Genomic DNA, 21168 nt, shown 5'->3' on the forward strand with positions numbered 1-21168 from the left:
CACGAACTTGTTCTGCTTTTGTCCATAGAGAGCGTCCCTATAGGATGAACGCTACCGGACCTGAACTTTGAGCCATCCTTCTTGTTTCGACTCAATTGATCTTGTTTTTGCATTTAACATGCCTTTCCTTTCAGGTTGTATTATGGACTCAATAGTGAAATCCCCAAAGTGAATTTCAGACGGGGTGTGTGCTGTTTCTATTTGTCTTAGTTAAAACTGTTATTTAATGTTTTTCATGCTTGTCTCTGCTGCCATCTACTGGTCAGACCTTTTGGCTCCTCTGTTTCTTTTGTCCAGCCCATGGGAGTGTCTGATGACCCTCTTGCATCACATCCTGGTGTGTGCATTCCAAACCAGAGTTTGTGAGAACAACATCCCTTATTGGAGCTACTAGGAGCAAAGTCTTCTGACCACGTAGTAGCTTCAGAGGCAAGCATCACTGGAGAATTACAATGCCAAGTACTTGGATTACTGCACTCTGCATGTCCTAACCTTTGGAGAAAATAAACCACCATTGTTTCATCTCAGCATGTGCATGTTTCACTCTGGAGCGCTCTGGTTCTGTCTGCCCCACCTATAGGAAAAACGAAGGTAAGATTCTCACAACCTCTCACAACTACGCACCTTCCATCGCCTTTAAGTGGGAACAGAACACTATCTAATATTAAAACCTCACCATGTGTCAACAGACATCAATCTGAATAAGAGTAGAGATTGGCTGGGTCCCGACTATAGGCACACAGCCATGGGATGCAATGGATGAAATGCTCAGCTCACTGGAAATGGGGGCCGCACCCTATTTGTACTGAGTACAAAACACTAAAGAAAAACAAAAAAAAAATAGCCGATGTGTGAGTTAGTATACTGCACATTATAAGTGCATGTTTACACTGGCCATAAGACAAAGAAAATCCATAAGAATAATATTAACATATACCCTACTGTAACTTATAAATAAAGCAGTGAGTTTGTAATATTAGAGAGTGTAGGTACCATCCCGATTTGGGTACACCTTGTCACGGTGGGATAGCTTTACGCTTATTTGATCAAAATTGTGTTTACTAAGTACCCTATGTTTATATGCACTATGCTTTTATTTATTAGTTACAGTAGGGTATATGTTAATATTATTCTTATTTTGGGTTTTCTTTGTTTTATGGCCAGTGTGAACATGCACTTATAATGTGCTGTATAATGTACCAACTCCTGATCCTACTCATTTTTTTTGTTTTTTCTTTAGTGTTTTGTACTCAGTACAAATAGGGTGTGGCCCCCATTTCTCATTTGCACTTACTATGTCTTTTATAAGTATTCCGTGTTTATTCAGTGTGAATTGATCACTACCTAAAAGCATTCAATGTGGTTTCCTCTCCCTTTTTTTTTTTAGCGGCATTTCATGTTATTGATTTTTCTTTGATGTGGTTCTCATGGAACATTATTATGTAACTTTTTTGTCAGTGAATTTGTGCGTATTGTTTACTTGACTGTGAATCACATATTCATCATTCGTCACAAGTAAATGGACAACCTTTTTATACCTGTTGACCACATGTAGCATTGGACTATGCTCAAATTGGCATCTACCTTATTTGAACTTCCTATGAAAACCTGTCTATCTCATCTTTTGCTGTTTCTGCTATATGTGAACATTGTCTTATATATCTGATGTAGCTATCTCATATTATATTTGTGTATATCCTGTACCTACAATACTCATATTGAGTTATCAGTGTACTCTTTGTATATTTACTTCTGTATTTTTATGTATGAACATTTGTATTAGCTCAGGTTTTACCACTTTACTCTTTGATTGTGGTCTGGTGTTCCGTCCCATCCTCCCTTTGTGTAGAGTGTTATTTTCATGTGTATATATAGTGTGTCAAGAGCAATGTATTATGATTAAGAGCCTTTTTTTTGCTTGAAATGCGTTGACATTTCTTTGCTCTGTACCCGCCCTAATAATTTTTATTATGGGCTTTTTAATTTTGTTACAATACATTTTTATATTTTATTTGTTGGTGCTGGATATTTTCTCCTTCCGATTTTGTCTTATAATTTGATACAAACCTGGAAAGGTGATGAGTGGAAAATTAAGTTTTTTGATGTCTGAGCGCATATTTGAAAATCCTATCATGCCTTTTGGGTTAAAACATGCTCCTGCAGTTTTTCAAAACTTTCTGAATGATATAATTTCCGATTGTATTGGAAAGCTTATTGTAATATATCTTGACGATATTCTATATTTTTTTTTTGTCCGACCTGGATTCATACTATGAACAGGTCCATTTTGTTTTACAAAAGCTTAGATAAAATTCTTTATTTGCTATATTGGAGAAATGTACTATTTCTGGGCAAAAAGTATTGTTCCTGGGGTTCATTCTATCAGCTGAAGGGTTTAAGATGGATCCTGAGAAGGTTTGGGACCTTAAAGCATTGCAATGGTTTCTATGAATCTCCAATTACTACACAAAATGTAAGGGGATTTTCTCAGATCGTCTAACCTCTTACTGATCTCACAGGTAAGGGGGAGAATCTTAAAGTTTGGTCTACGGATGCTGTTGGGGCTTTTAATAAATTAAAAGAGTGTTTTATGTCTGCTTCAGTTGTAATCCAATCAATCACCAGACCAGAAGCCGTTCATTGTGGAGATACATGCCTCAGAAATCGGTAGGGGTTGTATTGTCTCAAGCTGACCAACTTGCGACCATGTGCATTTTTCTCTAGTAAATTTTTGTCTGCTAAATGAAATTACAATGTTGGGAATTGTGAATTGCTTGCTGTCAAATTAGGTTTTGAAGAATGAAGACATTTTTTAGAGGAAGCTATTAATCAAGTCACAGTTATGATGGAGCATAAAAATTTAGATTATATTTAATCAGCCCAAGACAGGCCAGATGGTCCTTATTTTTCTCTAGATTATTTTTTTCTATTAAGTTCAAGCCAGGGCTCAAGACTGTGAGGGCTGACGCTTTGTCAGACAGCTTTGATTTTTCCTCCAGAACTTCCATCCTTCATTCTTACTTAGGGTATTGTGGTTTTTATGGTATTCTCAGAGTTGGAAGCAGAAATCTATGAAGTCCAGTCATTGGCTTCTTCCAGGGTCCAAATTATTTGTTCGTGTATACCTAAGATTATGTCTGTTATAGAAATTTCATGGTTTCCTCTTCACTGGTCACCCTGGGGTCTTAGCTATGCAGAAAAATACTGCTAGACTCTTTAAGTGTCCATCCATACTTAATAATCCGCTTGTGATATTTGCACACATGCTAAACTACGTCATAACAGGCATGGCGGGAAATTGGCTCCATTGCCAATTACAGAAAGACCATGGACTCATTTGTCCATGGATTTCATTATGGATTTGTATTTCTCTAGTGGGAAAACTGTGATTTGGGTGTTAGTTGACCAATCGAGTAAACAGGCTCCTTTTGTTCCATCATCAGGGTTACCGAACGCTGATACACTTTCCAGGTTGCTTGTCAATCATGTGGTGAGACTGCATGAAATCCATCTGAATATTGTATCTGTTAGGGAGGTACAATTTATGTCATATTCTGGAGAGTGTTTTGTACCAAACTGGGGATTGAATTGTAATTTTCCTCTGCTGCCACGCTGAAAACGAAATAACCAATCAATCCTTGGAACAATTTTTTAAGGGGTTTTGTTGCGGCTCAGCAGAAGAACTGGTCTTCATATTTATCTAACTTCGCCTTTAACAGTTGGGTCAATCAGTCCACTGTACCCTTGCCTTTTGTGCAATTATGGTTTTCATTTCTCATTTTGGTGAATTCTCTAGGATGAGTTCTGGGTGTCCTGGAATAGAGGTTGTCATACCAGAACTTAGGGGTGTTTGGAGGGAGGTTCAAATTATTGGGATGACTCACTGTCGCAAAAAAACACAAGAAACGGTTGGTGGGTCCCATCTTCAATGTAGGTGATAAAGTGTTTATCAGCCTAAAATATTAAGCTTTAAATAACATCAGTGAAGTTGGGTCCTAAATTTATTAGCCGGTATGTAATTCTGGAGGTTGTTAATCCGGTGGCCTTTAGATGAAGACTTACTTTTCACTTACCAAATGTGTTCCATAAATCCCTGTTGAAAATGTTTGTTCCGTCGGTGTTACCACCTTGTCTCAGCCTCCTCCTGGAGGTTTGAGGAATGAAGTGCAAAAGATTGTGGCTTCTCAGAGGGTCTGACCTGAGGACAGATCATGGGTGCCAGCTCATCTTCTGAGTGCCTTCCATCCTAGGTTTCCTGAGAAACTTGGGTGTCCCCCTTAGAAGAGGAGGTACTGTTATAATTCCTCTATGTGTCTCCTGTTCCAAGTGATTATCTGAATATATAGCTGGCTCCCTGCCACTGCTAGTGTTAGCTTATGCTCAGTAGTGTCTGAGGGACTTTGGTTCCTGTGCTCAGTATTTAAGCTATTTTTATCTAGCCTTGGACCTTTCTACTGACTATCCGTTAGCCTAGTCCATTTTGATTTGGTTTGCTACAGTCCTGGAATTCTGATCTCGGACTGTGACCTGACTATGTATCAGAACTTTCAGGATTTATAGGGTGTTTGTGTTGAAGAATGGGCCAAAATCACACCTGAGTAATGCATTTGACTAGTTTTTCCATACAGGAGGCATCTTGAAGCTGTCATCACCAAAAAAATGTTTAGAACAAAGTATTAAATGAACTTCAGTAGGCTGTTAATACTCTTTTTTCCTGTGTCATTTCTTATTATTATACATCACTAAATTTATGGACATCTATAGTTTGATTTCTTTACATGTGTGTACTGAATGGGTTGTAACCGACCTCTGGTGCCAATCAGCGGCCATTTCATTCTCACTTCTTTCAAACAAAACTGAAATATTGAAGAAGTGAAAGCTACTGTTGGTCTTTGACTTTTATCAAATGTTCGTTACGTCCAAAAGGAAGGGAGAGTAAAACAGCCGCTGATTTGCTGTAGGGCTCACATGATGTTCTTGTGAGACCTGATGATGCTGAAACAATGAGGTGAGAAAGGGTTGTCTGAGTATCCAAGAGGATTACAAAGAAAATCCATCTGCCATGTCAGCGCTGACCACTCATCAGTATAGATGAGCGAACCCAATATTTGGTGTCCGAACACTGACTTTACAAATAAAACTGAGTTTGGGTGCTTTACGTATGTAAACCACTCGCGTGACTTCCATTGGGGTTGAGGTCAAGTCCAAACCCATGGAGGTTCGGTTCAGCTGCACCCGTTGAACCGAACTTCCACGGGTTCGCTCATCTCTACTCATCAGTTTGATAAATATGACAGCAGGCAAGACTATATTTACAACTGATGCTTCCCTAAGGCACCAACTCTGAATACTTTCAAAAAGGTTGCTTTCACACATCTGTGTGTTGCAGTCTGAGTATGGACTACAATGCACAGATCAGATACACGTCTCTTGATCCAAACTCCACAGCTTAATAAAAACCTATGAGGCTATGTTCCCACGATGAGCTTTTGTTGAGTTTTTGATGTTGTAGAATTTCTGCACCTATTAAGTAACTTACCTTAGTTGTGTTTTTTCATTGCTTTTTTTAACCTGCGTGTTTATCTCCTTTTTTAACGCTTTGATGTTTTGTCTGTATTTGGTGTGTCATGCTTTATATCGAGCTGCTTTGTTTTTTAAACTTCTTGGAATTTGGCTTTGACAACATTTTATTGACATTCCTAGGTGCAGCGGTGCGGATTACGTTCTTTTTGCTGCAGAAACACACTAAAAAAATGCAAGTGTGTTTTTCTAATGCAAGTCTATAGTGAAAATCTGCACAAAATGCTCAGTATACGCACAAGAGAATTTGAGATCCTGTGGATTTAAATAATGCAACTCAAGTACGTTATTTAAAAGAAAAAGTATGCAACATAAAAAAGTACAGTGGACATGAGATATCTATAAATCCCATCCACTTTGCTGAAACTGTAAAATGCTGTCTTTTTGATGCAGGGAAAACACGCAGCATCAAAAACTCACCAAAAGTTGATCGAGCATAAGGCAGTCTACTTTGGGTCAGGGGAACCACAACCGACTCATGCATTGCGGTTTATACTCAGACAGAAAAACATAAATGTTTGAATGGGACTAAAGGGGTTTGTCCGGTCACCATCGGTGGGGTACAACATTTAAAGGGGCTAATCTTCCTGTGACAATCTGCCACAATTTCCACAAGGAAACATTTTGAATAAATCTGAGTATGACAATGCTGATTTCACAGTGAAAACAATGGGAGGCAGTTTGTGGTTTGAATTCACATGGACTATGTAAAAAAATTGCATGACATTGCATGACATCACCATACTTCGTAGTGCATGCGTCTAGAACTAACTTTTCTGTTATTTATGTATGTGTATATAATCACATGCCAATATTGATATGTGTATATAGCCACAAACACTACAGATATACATTTATACACATACTGCAGATGCACAAACTGCATACATACTTCTACAGTACTTAGACATATATAGAGTACATACATCCACTGCATTCTTACATATACAATACATACACATTTTGCACTACAGACATACTGTAAAGTACATACACATGTAGGAGATGGTTGTGTTCACCCCCACCTCTACTTTCTTCTGATATTCCCCTGTGTGGCCAAGAATGAGTATCATACTAAGTGTGTTTTGTACATATCATGAATACTATGCAATGTACAATGTATAGCTGCTTGAGAAATGTGGTTGCTGATGTAGCAAAGCCGAGATCGCACAGAGCGGCCAGCGCCACCTAGCGTTGAGGTCTGATAGTGTAAAATATATGCTTATGTGATGTTTAATGTGCTGTAAATGTATTTACAATGTATAGTGCAATGTAGTAGTTAAATGTTAAATTAATATATAGGTTTTAATAAATATATCAGTGGTAGACATTTTTTGGTTTGGAGGGAGCTGAGAGTGAAGAGGGGACGAGTAACAGATGGTCAGTGGGTTGGTTAGTGAGACGGGCCTTGTGAGGTGCCAGTTTTGTAAGAGGGTTTGTGGAATAAGGACATGGCCAGGTGTCTGGGGCTGGTCAGGGAACGTGGAGGTTCCGGAGCCTATGGCTCACCCCGAATAAGATCAGGGAATTCAGAAGATTAGACAGCTGTTGGGGGCCAGAAGTGGACAGCGGTGAGACTAGAGTGGGGGAAGGGAGGCACAGGTCCCCACCAACTTGAACACTAGTTCCAAGACAGTGGAGGTAGACAGAACCATAGGAGTTAGGCCATGTCTATAATAGCAGTGAAAAGGAAAATAAATTGTTCAAGTTATTTGCCAAAAGAACTTGTGACAAGTGTTTCACTACGGTGTAGATGGGGACTAGCTGCGAAGTAATGGGCACCGCACTGAAGAGAACAGGAAGTGTTACACACCTCAACCGAAGTGATCTGGACTCTTTCTGGTGAAGGAGTGTGGACTCCCATGGCCCGGTGTCTGCACCTTCCTTCACACACACACACACACACACACACACACACACACACACACTGCACTACAGACAAATACAGTATACACACATACACAGTATCATCATATACTGCACACACATACAGCATATACACACTGCACACATACACAGTCAGGGCCGGACTGGCCATCAGGCACTTCTGGCAAATGCTAAAAGGGCCGATCCCTGTAGTGGGCAGCTCAATGTACAGTCACTGCTGCTCTCTTCAGCAGTGTGCACACCATGCAGCATTAATTTGCCTTGCGCACACTTGCACAGCTGAAAGCAGCAAGACTAGGAGACAACACGCTGTGCTGTCCTGTGACATTCCGGCCCTGCTGTGCGATCATGTGTGCAAGGCAAATTAATGCTGCCCGGTGTGCACACTGCTGAGGAGAGTGACCGCAGCTCCCGTCTTCCTTTTCAAATGTATTTGTGTCTCTCATGCGTTAATACATTTGATCAGTGATAGCGCCAGGAGTGGAGCTCTGACATGCAACAGCGTGATGAGATCAGCACGTTGCTAACGTCACCACACTGCTGCAAGCACCACAGAGACAAGTCGGGCAGCGTAAAGTGCTCCATGGAGGAGCCGAATATGAAAGTTTTAATCATTATTGATGAGTGAGGAGTGGAAGGGATTAGGGCACATAACAGGGGAATATTTGTGAAAGGGACACAGCTTTGTGAGAGGCAGTGGGTGGAGTACTTTATCCAATGGGGCAGTGTATGTGTGATGGGGGAATATTTTACAAAATGGCAGTGTGTATGTGTGTGTGTGTGGGGGGGGGGGGGTGAGGGGGGCAATATTTTGGCAGTGTATGAGGGTATAATATATAGAGAGGCTGTGTGGGGGATATATTATAAAGAGGGGCAGTGTGGGGGTATATTATACAGAGAGGTAGTGTTGGGGGTATATTATATAGAGAGGCTGTGTAAGGGTTATATTGTATAGAGAGGCTGTGTGGGGGTATATTAAGGCTGTGTGGGGGTATATTATATAGAGAGGCTGTGTGGGGGTATATTATATGGAGAGGCTATGTAAGGAGTTTATTATAGAGAGAGGCTGTGTGGGGGTATATTATATAGAGAGGCTGTGTGGGGGGTATATTATATAGAGAGGCAGTGTGAAGGTATATTAGAGAGGCAGTATGAGGAGTATATTATATAGAGAGGCAGTGGGAGGTATATTATATAGAGAGGCAATGTAGGGGTATATTATATAAACAGGCAGTGTGTGAGGGGTATATTATATAGAGAGGCAGTGTTGGAGGTATATTATATAGAGAGGCAGTGTTGGGGATATAATATATAGAGAGGCAGTGTAGGGGTATATTATATAGAGAGGCAGTGGGGGGGTATATTATAAAGAGGGGCAGTGTGGGAGGTATATTATATAGAGAGGCTCAGTGGAGGTATAATATAGAGAGGCAATGTGGTGGGTTTATTATATAGAGAGTCAGTGCGGTTATATTATATAAACAGGCAGTGTGGGGGGTATATTGTCTAGAGAGGCAGTGTGGGGGATATATTATATAGAGAGGCAGTGGGGGGTATATTATATGGAGCGGCAGTGTGGGGGTATATTATATAGAAAGGCAGTGAGGGGAATAAATATATAGAGAGGCAGTGTGGGTGGTATATTATACAGAGAGGCAGTGTGGGGGGTATATTATATAGAGAGTCAGCATGGGGGTATATTATATGGAGAGGCAGTGTGGGGGTAAATTATACAGAGAGGCAGTGTGGATGGTATATTATATAAAGCGTCAGCATGGGGGTATAATATATGGAGAGGCAGTGTGGGGGTATATTATGTAGAGAGGCAGTGTGGGAGGGTATAGTATATAGAGAGGCAATGTAGGGGGAATATTATGGAGATGAGCAATGGGGGGATATTTTGAAGAGGGGCAGTGTTGGGGTTTATTATGGAGAGGGGCAGTGTGTGAGATATTTTGGATAAGAGCAGTATGTATATGGGTGGAGATATTTTTTTGAAGGAAGCACAGCAATTATTTATTCAGGGGTGCAGCATGGGAGATATTTATATTTATGAGGCAGTATAATTATACTTTTATTTTTAAAGGCGCTGCGTCGGGAAGTGCTGCTGAAGAACAAAGAGGGAGGTCTTCAGAGATGAGCTGCGGGCATGAAATCTCATGATGGCATCTGTAATACGTGGAGACAAAAGGGACAGGAACAACTCTGATCAGAGAAGATATCATCTAAAGTACCTGGATGTAAATGTTTATTTGTGATACTCCCTGCGTCTTATCAGTACTGTGGTTCCTGTATGGTCTGCAGTCTGATAATTGTTGATATACACATATAAAAAAAAAAAAAAAAACCACATACTTACCTTACACTCATTCACCCAGCACTCTGCTCTGGTCTCAGGACTCCACTTTTTGTGACTAACATGTACATGCTGATGTGATGACATTATCGCACTGGCTGATAGTGTCATTGCGCCAACACATCACAGGACAGACATTGGGAGCTCTATGGTCCTTTTCAACCTATGTAAATTTGTAACTTTGTAAGAACAACCTTCATATCATTCTTGAGTTTGAAACCAGTGGATTAAGTTCCTGAGTGGGGTCATACATATCAGGATGTTTATTCTTCAACCAATGGGTCAATAGTGTTGTAAGGTCAGTTATGGCACTAGATTTATATAAGCCTCTGACATACGTATAATGAAAATGAACGTATAGAAGAAGTGATGGTGGTTTTGTGAGTAAATTATTTTTAATGTCATTATTCATGTATTCAAAGAGTATTTGCTGTATCTCAGTTTTGTTCTCTAAATGTACATTGGAAAAAGCGTAATATACCGGATATTCATAGGCTCCAGAGGTTGTGTCTTATTGAGATGTAATGTGATTATTATTCTTATGCTAAAGTTAGAAGAAACAAGTCACAACATTAAAGTATTGGAATTAAAAAAGTGATATATTCTTATAGGTTGACATTTCATATATATCATAACAGAAAAACAACAGCGGAAGTAAAGTTTTCATTTTATCAGTGCTAAATGATTAAAGATACTTGTAAAGAAAATGTCTTGTGCCATTAAGTGCTTAACATACAAAGCCCCAGCACGATTTCACTTTAATCTGAGTAACAAATTTACTGATGCATTCTGCAATTTTGTTAATAAATCATGTAACAGAAGATAAAAAAATATAAAAGTATTTGAAATTAGGGCAAACAATAGTAAAGTTGTTTAATTTTGATCAGATTAGCAAAGATAACGTACACTATTAAGTGCTAGATATATTAGAATATATATTAGACATAGTAATTCCCTACATAAATGCCTATCTGGCTCAAATTCCTACTAACAAAACACATTTATTACATATCCTGGTTAGACTGATTGGCTGTAGTAATAGTCCACTTTCACATGGCAGTAAATTAGTAAGTCAAGACAGGGGTGGAACCTTTGCAGTACAATAGAAATATTTGCACATCTGTGATTTTGATGCATTCATTGGTATAAGTGCTAGGATAGCACTTGGTTTCCAACAGCGGAGCGGTCCATTCAGATATAATGTATAGTTAGTTCTCACTGTAGATATTCATATAAGATGGGAGGTGGGCAGAACTTTTTTGGTGTGCATAATTCCTGTACTAGAACATCACTGTCTGTCTTATTCTTCAGTTGTGATCTGTAAAGTCACTGAGAAGATTGTACCTATACTATAACATTACTGTGAGAATTATATCTATACTGTGACACAGGGGCGGACATATCATTGATGCAACCTGTACAACCGCACAGGGGCCTAAGAGGTAAGATGTCTATTTCTACCTCCAAAGCTGCTAGAATTGTGCATTTTGATCAGTTATTAAACTGAAGGCCCATATACTGTTCTTGCACAGGGGCCCTTTTTTTTGTCTGTCTGCCAGTGCTGTGACATCACTGTGAGCATTGCCCATGCACTGTGATATCCCTGTGACCATTATCCCAGTAATGTGACATCACTGTGTGCATTGTCCCTGCACTGTAACATTACTATGAGCATTATCCCTGTACTGTTACATCGCTGTGACCATTATCCCTGTACTGTGACATCACTGTGACTATCCCTGTACTGTGACATCACTGTGACCATTATTCCTGTGCTGTGACATCACTGTGAGCATTATCTCTGTACTGTAACATCACTATGACCATTATCTCTGTACCATGACATCAGTGTGACAATTATCCCAGTACTGTAACATCACTGTGAGCATTGTCCCTTCACTGTAACATTACAGTGACCCTTATCCCTGTACTGTGACATCACTGTGACCATTATTCCTGTGCTGTGACATCACTGTAAGCATTATCTCTGTACTGTAACATCACTATGACCATTATCTCTGTACCATGACATCAGTGTGACAATTATCCCAGTACTGTAACATCACTGTGAGCATTGTCCCTTCACTGTAACATTACAGTGACCCTTATCCCTGTACTGTGACCCTTATCCCTGTACTGTGACCCTTATCCCTGTACTGTGACATCACTGTGACCATTATCTCTGTACTATGATATCACTGTGACCATTATCCCTATACTATGATGTCACTGTCACCATTATCCCTGTGCTGTGACATCACTGTTACCATTATCCCTGTACTGTAACATCCCTCTGACCATTATCTCTCTACTATGATATCAGTGTGACAATTATCCCAGTACTGTGACATCTCTGTGAGCATTGTCCCTGTACTGTAACATTACTGTGACCATTATCCCTATACTGTGACATCTGTGACCATTATCCCTGTACTATGACATCAGTGTGACAATTATCCCTGTACTGTGACATCGTTGTGTGTATTATCCCTGTACTGTCACATCACTGTGTCTATTATCCCTGTACTGTGACATCCCTGTGTGTATTATCCCTGTACTGTGACATCACTGTGACAATTATCCCTGTACTGTGACATCACTGTGAGCATTGTTGCTAAACTGTGACAACACAATGACAATTATTGTACTATTATGACATAACTTTGTGCAGTATTCCTGCAATGTGACATCATTTTGTAAACTGGCATACCTATGTATATGTATTTATCCTTTTTATGTGACATTACTGTGTGCATTACCCCACTAGTGTGACACCAAATATCATGTCTGAAAAGATAATCAATTTTAATGTTTCTCAATTTGCTGATGAAGATGGGCAGGGTGGAGTAGGCCTCCATTCCAAATTTTGCCATGATTACTTGTTGTTACCCCCCTGGATCTACCCATAACTTACAAATATTAAAGCCAAAATAGTGGCTAAAATACACCCAATAGTAGCCTAAGTGTTAAAATACTATGTAGTAAAGCTGCTTCAATGACCCCTGATATAAAGCCATCATATGGTATTAGTTTTATTTCTGTTTGCATTTATTCCTTATTGTGTAGACTAAAGGCTAAACCATAGTAATCCTATCAAGTTTATTGTTAGAGCACAATATATTATATTATTCAGCCTGTGAGACAATGGGATGTTCTAGCTCTAACACTACTTAAACAGTATTACATTATTATTATTGCAAAAGCCCAGTATATTTACATAGGAACACGAGTTTAACCATTATCCTTTATTCCCCACTTCCCACCCCTGTGTGAAACATCGCTATTGAGCCATGTTTCATAGTTCGTCTCTTGTTTTACACTTTCATATGCTGTAGCTGCATTTAGATGATCCATTTTTCTGAAATAGAAAAAAAGAGAATACATTTTAGAGGTTATATAAAAATAATATAACATAGTATATAATATAATATAATTTTGCCTTATACGACGCTGCGTTTATATCATAGACAGCTGAAGAATGCTAATCTCCCTAATAAAACATGGCTTGTATGTAAAATAACCAGCGTTAATGTGATTTGTGAAATAACTGATGTTGCGCTTCCGCTCATTTGTTCACTGCTGACAAATGTGTCGAAGATTTGTCATGCCATCAGTCTTTTGCGATATAACACATTTCATGGTCCAATTCTGTGACCTAGTTTTGGTCTTTTGCAGCTGGAGATGTGACCAGTGTGACTATACTTTTGGAGGCCAAAGTGTACAAAGTCATGGGGCCATCTTCTAGATTGAGAACTTGAACTCACTATACCATTTACTCTTTTTATCTGCTATGCTACTACTTGACCGTCACAGGTTCACACATTCATACTGACACAAGTCATCTATAGACCTGGTCTTCCATTTTGTCTATTAGGATGAAACATGTTTATGTGACAGAATACAACAGATTACTCTTATAATTTATCAGGATACGTCGACATTAAAAATCTGTGCACATGCTGCAGAATTTAAGGATTCAGATGTATGGTTATATGTCAACATATCTTTAAAGGGTATATTTTATCCATATTCAATTAATCAGAGGTAGTAAAAATTACACCCATCTCTGATACAACAAGACTCCAAAACAGCATAAATAAACTGGAGGACAGGGAGTACATACTACAAAAAAAATTATTGTATAAATATCACACCATGAAAAAGTGCAAAGTGTCCAAGAAAAAAACATAATCATAAAATCACAAAGTGCAGGCTAGGGAGGATAAGGTAGATACCAATAACCCCTCAAAGGAACCCAGGTGACAGAATGTAGATGGTTGCAACCCCCCCCTCTCTTTAGAGTAATACAATCATATATTAATAATCATACAAATTAGAGATTGTTAGCGGGTGAGAGAAAAAATCCCTCTATATAAAGACCCTGGTAGTACTCTAAAAAACACAGCGATACTAGTGATATTAAGGCTAAACAATGGCTCATATAAATCGCTGTGGAGACAGTGCAAAGATTACATACCAAGAGGTCGCTGGTCACCTGGGGTCACAGAGGGAAAGCAATCCACGCCAAGGAGCTTCCCTACATATGTTTCGCAGGGTTGAAAAAGGTTACCTGCTTCCTCAGGTGGAATAAAGAGTGCCAAAGCCTAGCCTGTACTTTATGTAATTTTATGATTATGTTTTTTGTCTTAAGCACTTTGCACTTTTTCATGGTCTGATATTTATACAATAACAATTTTTTTGTAGCATTTACTCCCTCTCCTCCAGTTTATTTATACCCTTAAAAGGGGTATTTCCATCTCCAAAAACCTATCCTAACATTTAATAGGTGTAATAATAAGAATATTAGCAAATACCTCCAATTAGAAATGTAGCATCGTTTTTCTGATTTACCTCATGTTCAGAACCTTGCAGGACCTTAGGTATCCATGGTTACCACCACTAACAACTAACTTACTGTAACTATATGCATGGTCGTAACCATGAGTACCTAAGGTTTTGCAATGCCTTGAGGTAAGCGACAGTGAATCAGGAGAATTATGCTACATTTCTAATTGGAGGTGTTTGCTAATATTATTATTACACCTACTGCATATTAGGATAGGATCTTTGGAGGTGGGAATACCCCGCTGTTAATTAAAAATCAGCAGGGCTTCTTAAAAAAGATGTTGACATTACATGAAGGATCTTCCATATATCTTGAACAAGCCCAACTTGATTTACCATTATCAGATCTAAAAATCTCAAGTTTTCTCTCAAATCAAGTTGAAGAACATGAGTAGAACAAAGGGAAACAATAGGATGGCCGATAATCTGGCAAATCTAGTGAGATTAGGCTCCTTGGAGATGGGAAATCACTTGTAAAATTTTATTGACTTGCAAATTTTTGTTGGATTGCATACACGGCCATTACACAGTAGATAGCAGGGGCACATATATAACATTATCTCAGACACAGGGATTTTTAAAAACATCCAATTGTAAAAATTATTATTATTCCAATATCTATTGATTAAAATCAACTTTAAAATGAATGTTATTCATGGGAAAACCCTTTTAAAGAGTCATTCCCAATGTGAAACTTTTCAGCTATCCTAGGAATTCCAAGGATAGATGTTAATATGCTGGTCAGTGACTGTATGACCACTGGGACCCCACCGGTACTGAGCAGAGAGCTCTGAAATTACCTAGACCGTGGCCAAATTATGTGCGCTTTTTTTGTAACTGCCAGAGATATTTTAGCGTTGTGCGCAGCTATATCTGATAGACCCATGTAGAACTAATGGTGCTCATGCATAGCGTTTTGGGGAGACATTTTGGAACCTCCCTGATCCATTGGCTTTAACTTTTAATGTTTAATGTTAGGAATAACTTTTAAGTAAGATAAAACTAGACAAAACATCTTTTTATATGTTTTTACATCATGCTTCACTTTTATTTTGTTAGAGTGTTTCCTTATGTACGTACCTCTTGCAGCAAAGTAGCAAGGCTCACAGTGAATAGTCTGCTTATAGATCCACATACTGTCTCCAGCCTTGAGATTTTCCAATGTACCAGAACACGCTTCACACTAAAAAAAAAAAAAAAAAAAAAAGACACTTTTTTTCATTTCAGTAAATGGAATATACTGCTCAATCAATTTACCAAATATTATGTATTTTCATAAGGGGTTTTTATTTGGCTGTTTTTTCTTTTCTAGGTTTCTATTTTTAATCATGTATGTTATTCGGGGAAATTACAAATGCAAAATTTTCTATTATGCTTTTTAAACCTTTGTCTACAATATATAAAAATACCTTGGCAAGAAGTAATAAGAATAATTCTAGATGGTCAATATAGGAGTAGGTGTAGTTTATTGTATTGGTATTGTGATGGTTATGGATCTCTGCTACTCTGCTCTATGTTCCCACATACTGACAATGAAGTAGATTTTTGACTATATATTTGCTTACGGAAAATCTGTTGCATTGTGCATGAGATTTTAAGAAATGCAGGGCAGTATTTTATCTGTTATGGTCAATGGAACAAACTTGTAGACTATGTTTACACTTTAAAGGAAACCTGTTCTATAAACCTGCGGATATAGGGTTAATTAGCATTCTAAAGCTGCCCACTCATGGCACAATAGACATGGCTACTGGGAAGAAATAAAGCTTATTCTCCCGATATCCTCTGGCTTTCAGTCACAGAGACACAGCCACTAGAGCTTCAGTCACTGCTCAGTATATAGTGGGCATAAGCTGTAACCATACTCCCGATACTGACTGACAGCCAGCTTTTCTTTGATTCTCTGATTCACTGGTGAGCTAGCTGTCAGTCAGTGCTGGGATGTGGTTACAGCTGCCGCTCACTATGTTCTGAGCAGTGGTGACTGAAGTCACGCCAGCAGCACTTCCATGACTGAAAGCCAGAGATTCCTAAGAGAAATTAAGCTTATTTTCTCACGGTAGTTTGGCCACAAAAATGTTGAACTCTTAACCTGCCGATTAACCCCATATCTGCCAGTTTATAGCGTTTTTACATTACAGGTTCCCTTTAGTGATCATTCACAACAATAAATACTAACAATACTACCAGAGAACATGCATATAGCCCAACACTTTTCCTCCTATCTATTTGCCCAACAGTTAAGTTTTTCCTAAATCATGGTTCTCATTTATTTTTATGAAATCTTTTGCAAAGACTTCTAAAACATGGAAAATATATCTAAAATAAAGACAGCTAGGATGTAACACATATCGGCCAGTCTGTGCTTCTCTGGGACTTGTAGTTCTGTATGGACACTGTGGAAATATTGCTCATTCTGCCATTTTAATTTGGACTTTCAATAAAGAGTATGGAGTTTAATTTTTTCTGCATTACGTATATACAGTATATGCATTATTGTATATATATATATATATATATATATATATAATGTGTGTACAGAAGTGTGGGAATCACCACTAATAATATAATTATAATTAAAAATAATGTATAAAAGGTTAGCGGAGTACATTTATTATTTGACGCTAAATAATTCCCAGCACTATACAGTTATACTATACAGTTAAGGAGATTTTACAGTTAGTGTATTTATATTTATTGAGTAGGTGCAATGCAGTATTCCCTTTAGCAACTTATAGGTGTAAAGCAGGTATAAAATTTGCACCAAATAGGTTTGTTTTTGCAATAAAAAAATGAAGATTTGTGATCAAATCTACCAATTACAGCAATGCAAAGCAAACAAAGTTACTTTGTAAACTGCTGTACAATAAGCTTTTCCATTTGACACAGTTAGTGACTGTTGAAAGTTTTTGGCTGTAGACCAAACTCTACATACAAAGAGGTATTCTAATATCACCATAAATCATCCCATTAAATTGAAAAGGAATTTTTAGATTTATTCAGAAAGCACCAGAAAAGTTCAAATGTATCACTCCGCTGCCAACCGGACAATTTAGGGTTATTTACTGTAATGCATTTGAGGTTTTTAATTTAACTTTAGTTCATTATTTTTAACCTAAAGGGCAACTACACTTTTAAGTAGAGTTTCAGAATAAGTTGGTATGTGTGTGTCCAGTGCTCAGAATAACTGAGTACGCTCCTTTGAAAAGTCAGATTGTAACCAATATCTTACTGAATACGAGAACAATTTCAAAAATTGGGACATGACTGAGATTCAAAACGGCTCACATAGGACATAAACTCAGAAAATATCACAGAAAATGAAGCGGCCATTACCAACACAAGACCAGATTACCAAAGCACTAGCAGGATAGAGCAGGCCCCCATGATAAAGGTGGGGACAGCAAAGGTACGGAATACTGATGAGACAATCACTCACAACAAATCAATTCGTGGAGGAGGTGGTTGCTAGTATCAGACAAGCACACACATGAGGCTTGCATAGTGCACCAGTCACACAGCCTATCGATAACGCCATACTATTAGATCAGGTGGGCTGCCCAGCAAGATATAAGTGCACCCCACAGGACAGACAGCCCAATTTACCCAACCAATACTAAAGGGACTGGCTGCATCCTGCATAAAAATGAAAAAACAAATATATGTATATTTTTGCAGTAAAAAGATGAAAAATAATATAAAAACACATAAGGTATTAATCCATATTTTGGCTAAAATGCTCAAGGTCACAACCCAACGTCAAGTGTCCACCTAACAAAAAATAAATAAAAAGAAAACTATCTCTACTTTGGAACTGAAGGAGGGAGCTAGTTTGGTCTGCACATCGTGATAACACGTAATCACTATACATTGCCAACTGTACAATGTCCATGTCCAGCTTCTTGTACCACACTTTAGCTTTGTGCATGACGCTATATGGCTGGAGGACTTGATCAGAGAGATCAACTCTGCCCTGTTCTTGTTGTACACCAAGACACAGTTTGGTTTGTGGACCTGTGTAGATGAAGCTCATACAGTGGTGGAAGTGCTGCCATCACTATGTATTGTGGTTAAGAGGGTTGTACACCATGTATTATGGTCCTAGGGAGGCCTCTCTGGTTTTTGCGCATAGTAACATATGCTGTGGTGGCTCTGGCAGAAAGGGACTTGAAGAGTGGGAAGCTGGTGTAAAAGTTATCCACTTACAGGTGATAACCTTGATCCAGCAGTGGGTGTACCAAAATCCACACAATTTTCCCATCCACTCCAAGGACAGGGGGCATTCAGGGGGTTGAATCCAGGTGTCCCTCTCTTCATAAACCCTAAGCCTGTCGGTGTACCCTGAGGTACTCTCGCACAGCTTGTAGAGTTTAATTCCATAACTGGCATTCTTATGGGCAGTAATTGCTAGAATTTTAGTCTCCTCTTGAAATGGATTAGGGACTCATCCATGCTTATGTCCCTTTGGAAAATGTACACCTCAGCAAATGTGTTGCTGAAGTGATCAATGACCTGACTAACTTTGAAAAGTTTTGGTCATTTTGGGGAGGATATTGTTCATTATCATTGTAATGCAAAAGTTTTACGTAAACTCTCAGTGGAGTCCACAGGATAAAAGTGAGCCGAACTTTATTCCAATATTTGGGCAGTAGAATGGACAAAGAGACGGCAGTATAGGAATAATTCTTATTTTTATTTTTGCGCGGTTCACCATGCGGTATTAGTGATAAGATGGATTTATTCTTCTGGTCAGGTCGATTTCAGCAATACGAGATTTATAATGGGCTTTTTATGTTTGGTTGCTATCACACAATAAAAATGTTCTTTTACAATAAATTGTTTTTTCATTGCCATGTTCTGAAAGCTGTAGCTTTTTTTATATTTTTGTCGAACAGGGCTGTATTTGGGCTTATATTTTGCATGACGAGTTGGAGATTGTTTTATAACATTTTTAAATATAAAACTTTTTTTATCACTTTTTAATCAAATTTATCAGATGCAGAATGAATAAAAATCAGCTATTCATGTTCTATGCCCGTGCGCTGTGCTTTCAGTAATGTAGCAGAGCTGGAATTATCATGAGACCTTGTATGGATTTCTTCAGAACTGGGTGTTTTCGGGGTTAATAAATTGGAGAAAGAGGGTTTTTTTGTATTTTATTTCAAATAAAGGATTGTTTTGGTGTTTATTTACTTTCACTTACAGATTAGTAATGGGGCGGTCTCATAGACGCTTCCCATTACTAATCTAAGGCTTAGTGGTAGCTGTGATCTGTTATTAACCCCTCATAACCCTGACTGCCACCACACCAGGGCAATCGGGATGAAGCTGGTAAAGTTTTGGAATTGTATCTATTGAATGCAACAATACTGGGCAGCTCAGGCTGCTATTTTTAGGCTGGGGCTCAAAAAGCATGGGCCTCCTCAACTTGAGAATACCAGTCCCAAGCTGTTTGCTTTAACATGGCTGAATATCAAAATTGGGGGAACCTCATGCCGTTTTGTTTTTTTTTTAAAAGTCTCATGTGGTCCCTCTTATTTTGATACACATGGCTGGAGGCTGCAGCCGTATACTTGATCTGTGCTGGGTATCATAATATGGGAGACTCTATGCTAAGTTTTTTCATTTATTTATTTTTACACCAATATGCAGTACTCACACAGACAGTGTCTCTGATTGAAAACAGTCAGACACGAGACACGCTGTCAATCATAGTGGGGGCTCGTCTGACTCCAACCAATCACAGTTGCTAGGGTAGGGGAAGCAGTGCATATGCATGAGGTTAATGAGCCGCCCTGGAAGTAGTGTTATACTCATGCGGTAGACTCGGTTAGGATAGCACATCTGCTTTCCCCTTTTTTTCTATATTTTTAATTTACTTATTTTTTATTACCCGAGTTGCCAGATCTGGATTGTTACCCGAAGTTCCCTAAGGACTCCAGGCTTGAGGTCGATGCTCGGGTTATTTTAGAACCGCGCAGATCCGGACTTTTACAGTCCAGGTCCGGGCATCAGTATTTCTCTGCTGTCTGTGATCAACACAGGCAGACTCAGGCTATAACCTGTTGAGTGCTGATTCATAGACTGGCTAGCAAGAATCTCTGCTAGACTGCTTTCTCTTTTAATCACATGTTGTGGGGAGACCTATCACATTTGCTCCCCTCCTATTTATACTTTTAGAATCTACCCATGCCAGCTATAGTTTACTCTATGTTGGTTTATGAGGTGTGGTGTCCCACACTCTCACTGGTGAAAGTTATGTTTATTGGTGCTTTTTGTTTAATGTGGTTGCAGAGTTTACCCCTGTTGTTTTGTACTTCCTTCCCGCTCTTGTTTTTCTCCTGAATCTATTATCGTCTTATCCTGTGTTTGTTTTGGGAGTTTGGAGTTTTAGTTGTGGGGGAATTAGATCACGACTGATCAGGAGCAGAGCCAGGAAGGAAACGCAGGCCTCTCCACCATTAGGAGTATCCCTGAGAATAGCTTGAGGGATAACTTAC

The 21168-nt window shown here is 38.8% G+C and overlaps 1 protein-coding gene across 3 annotated transcripts in view; it reads right to left on the bottom strand.

The window, feature by feature from the left end:
• Window positions 1-10199: 10199 nt before the first annotated feature.
• SCEL (sciellin) overlaps window positions 10200-21168 on the bottom strand; it is a 148535-nt gene continuing 137566 nt past the window's right edge. For all 3 annotated transcript variants that reach the window (XM_075336773.1, XM_075336772.1, XM_075336771.1), the window contains 2 exons: window positions 15749-15851; window positions 10200-13181 (listed from right to left, as the gene is read on the bottom strand). In XM_075336773.1, the coding sequence (XP_075192888.1) occupies window positions 13165-13181; window positions 15749-15851 (120 nt within the window). In that variant the 3' untranslated portion in view covers window positions 10200-13164. The remainder of the gene's footprint in view (window positions 13182-15748; window positions 15852-21168) is intronic.

This window comes from Anomaloglossus baeobatrachus, chromosome 2 (genome assembly GCF_048569485.1).
Source record: "Anomaloglossus baeobatrachus isolate aAnoBae1 chromosome 2, aAnoBae1.hap1, whole genome shotgun sequence".
In the NCBI taxonomy this organism is placed as follows: Eukaryota; Metazoa; Chordata; class Amphibia; order Anura; family Aromobatidae; genus Anomaloglossus; species Anomaloglossus baeobatrachus.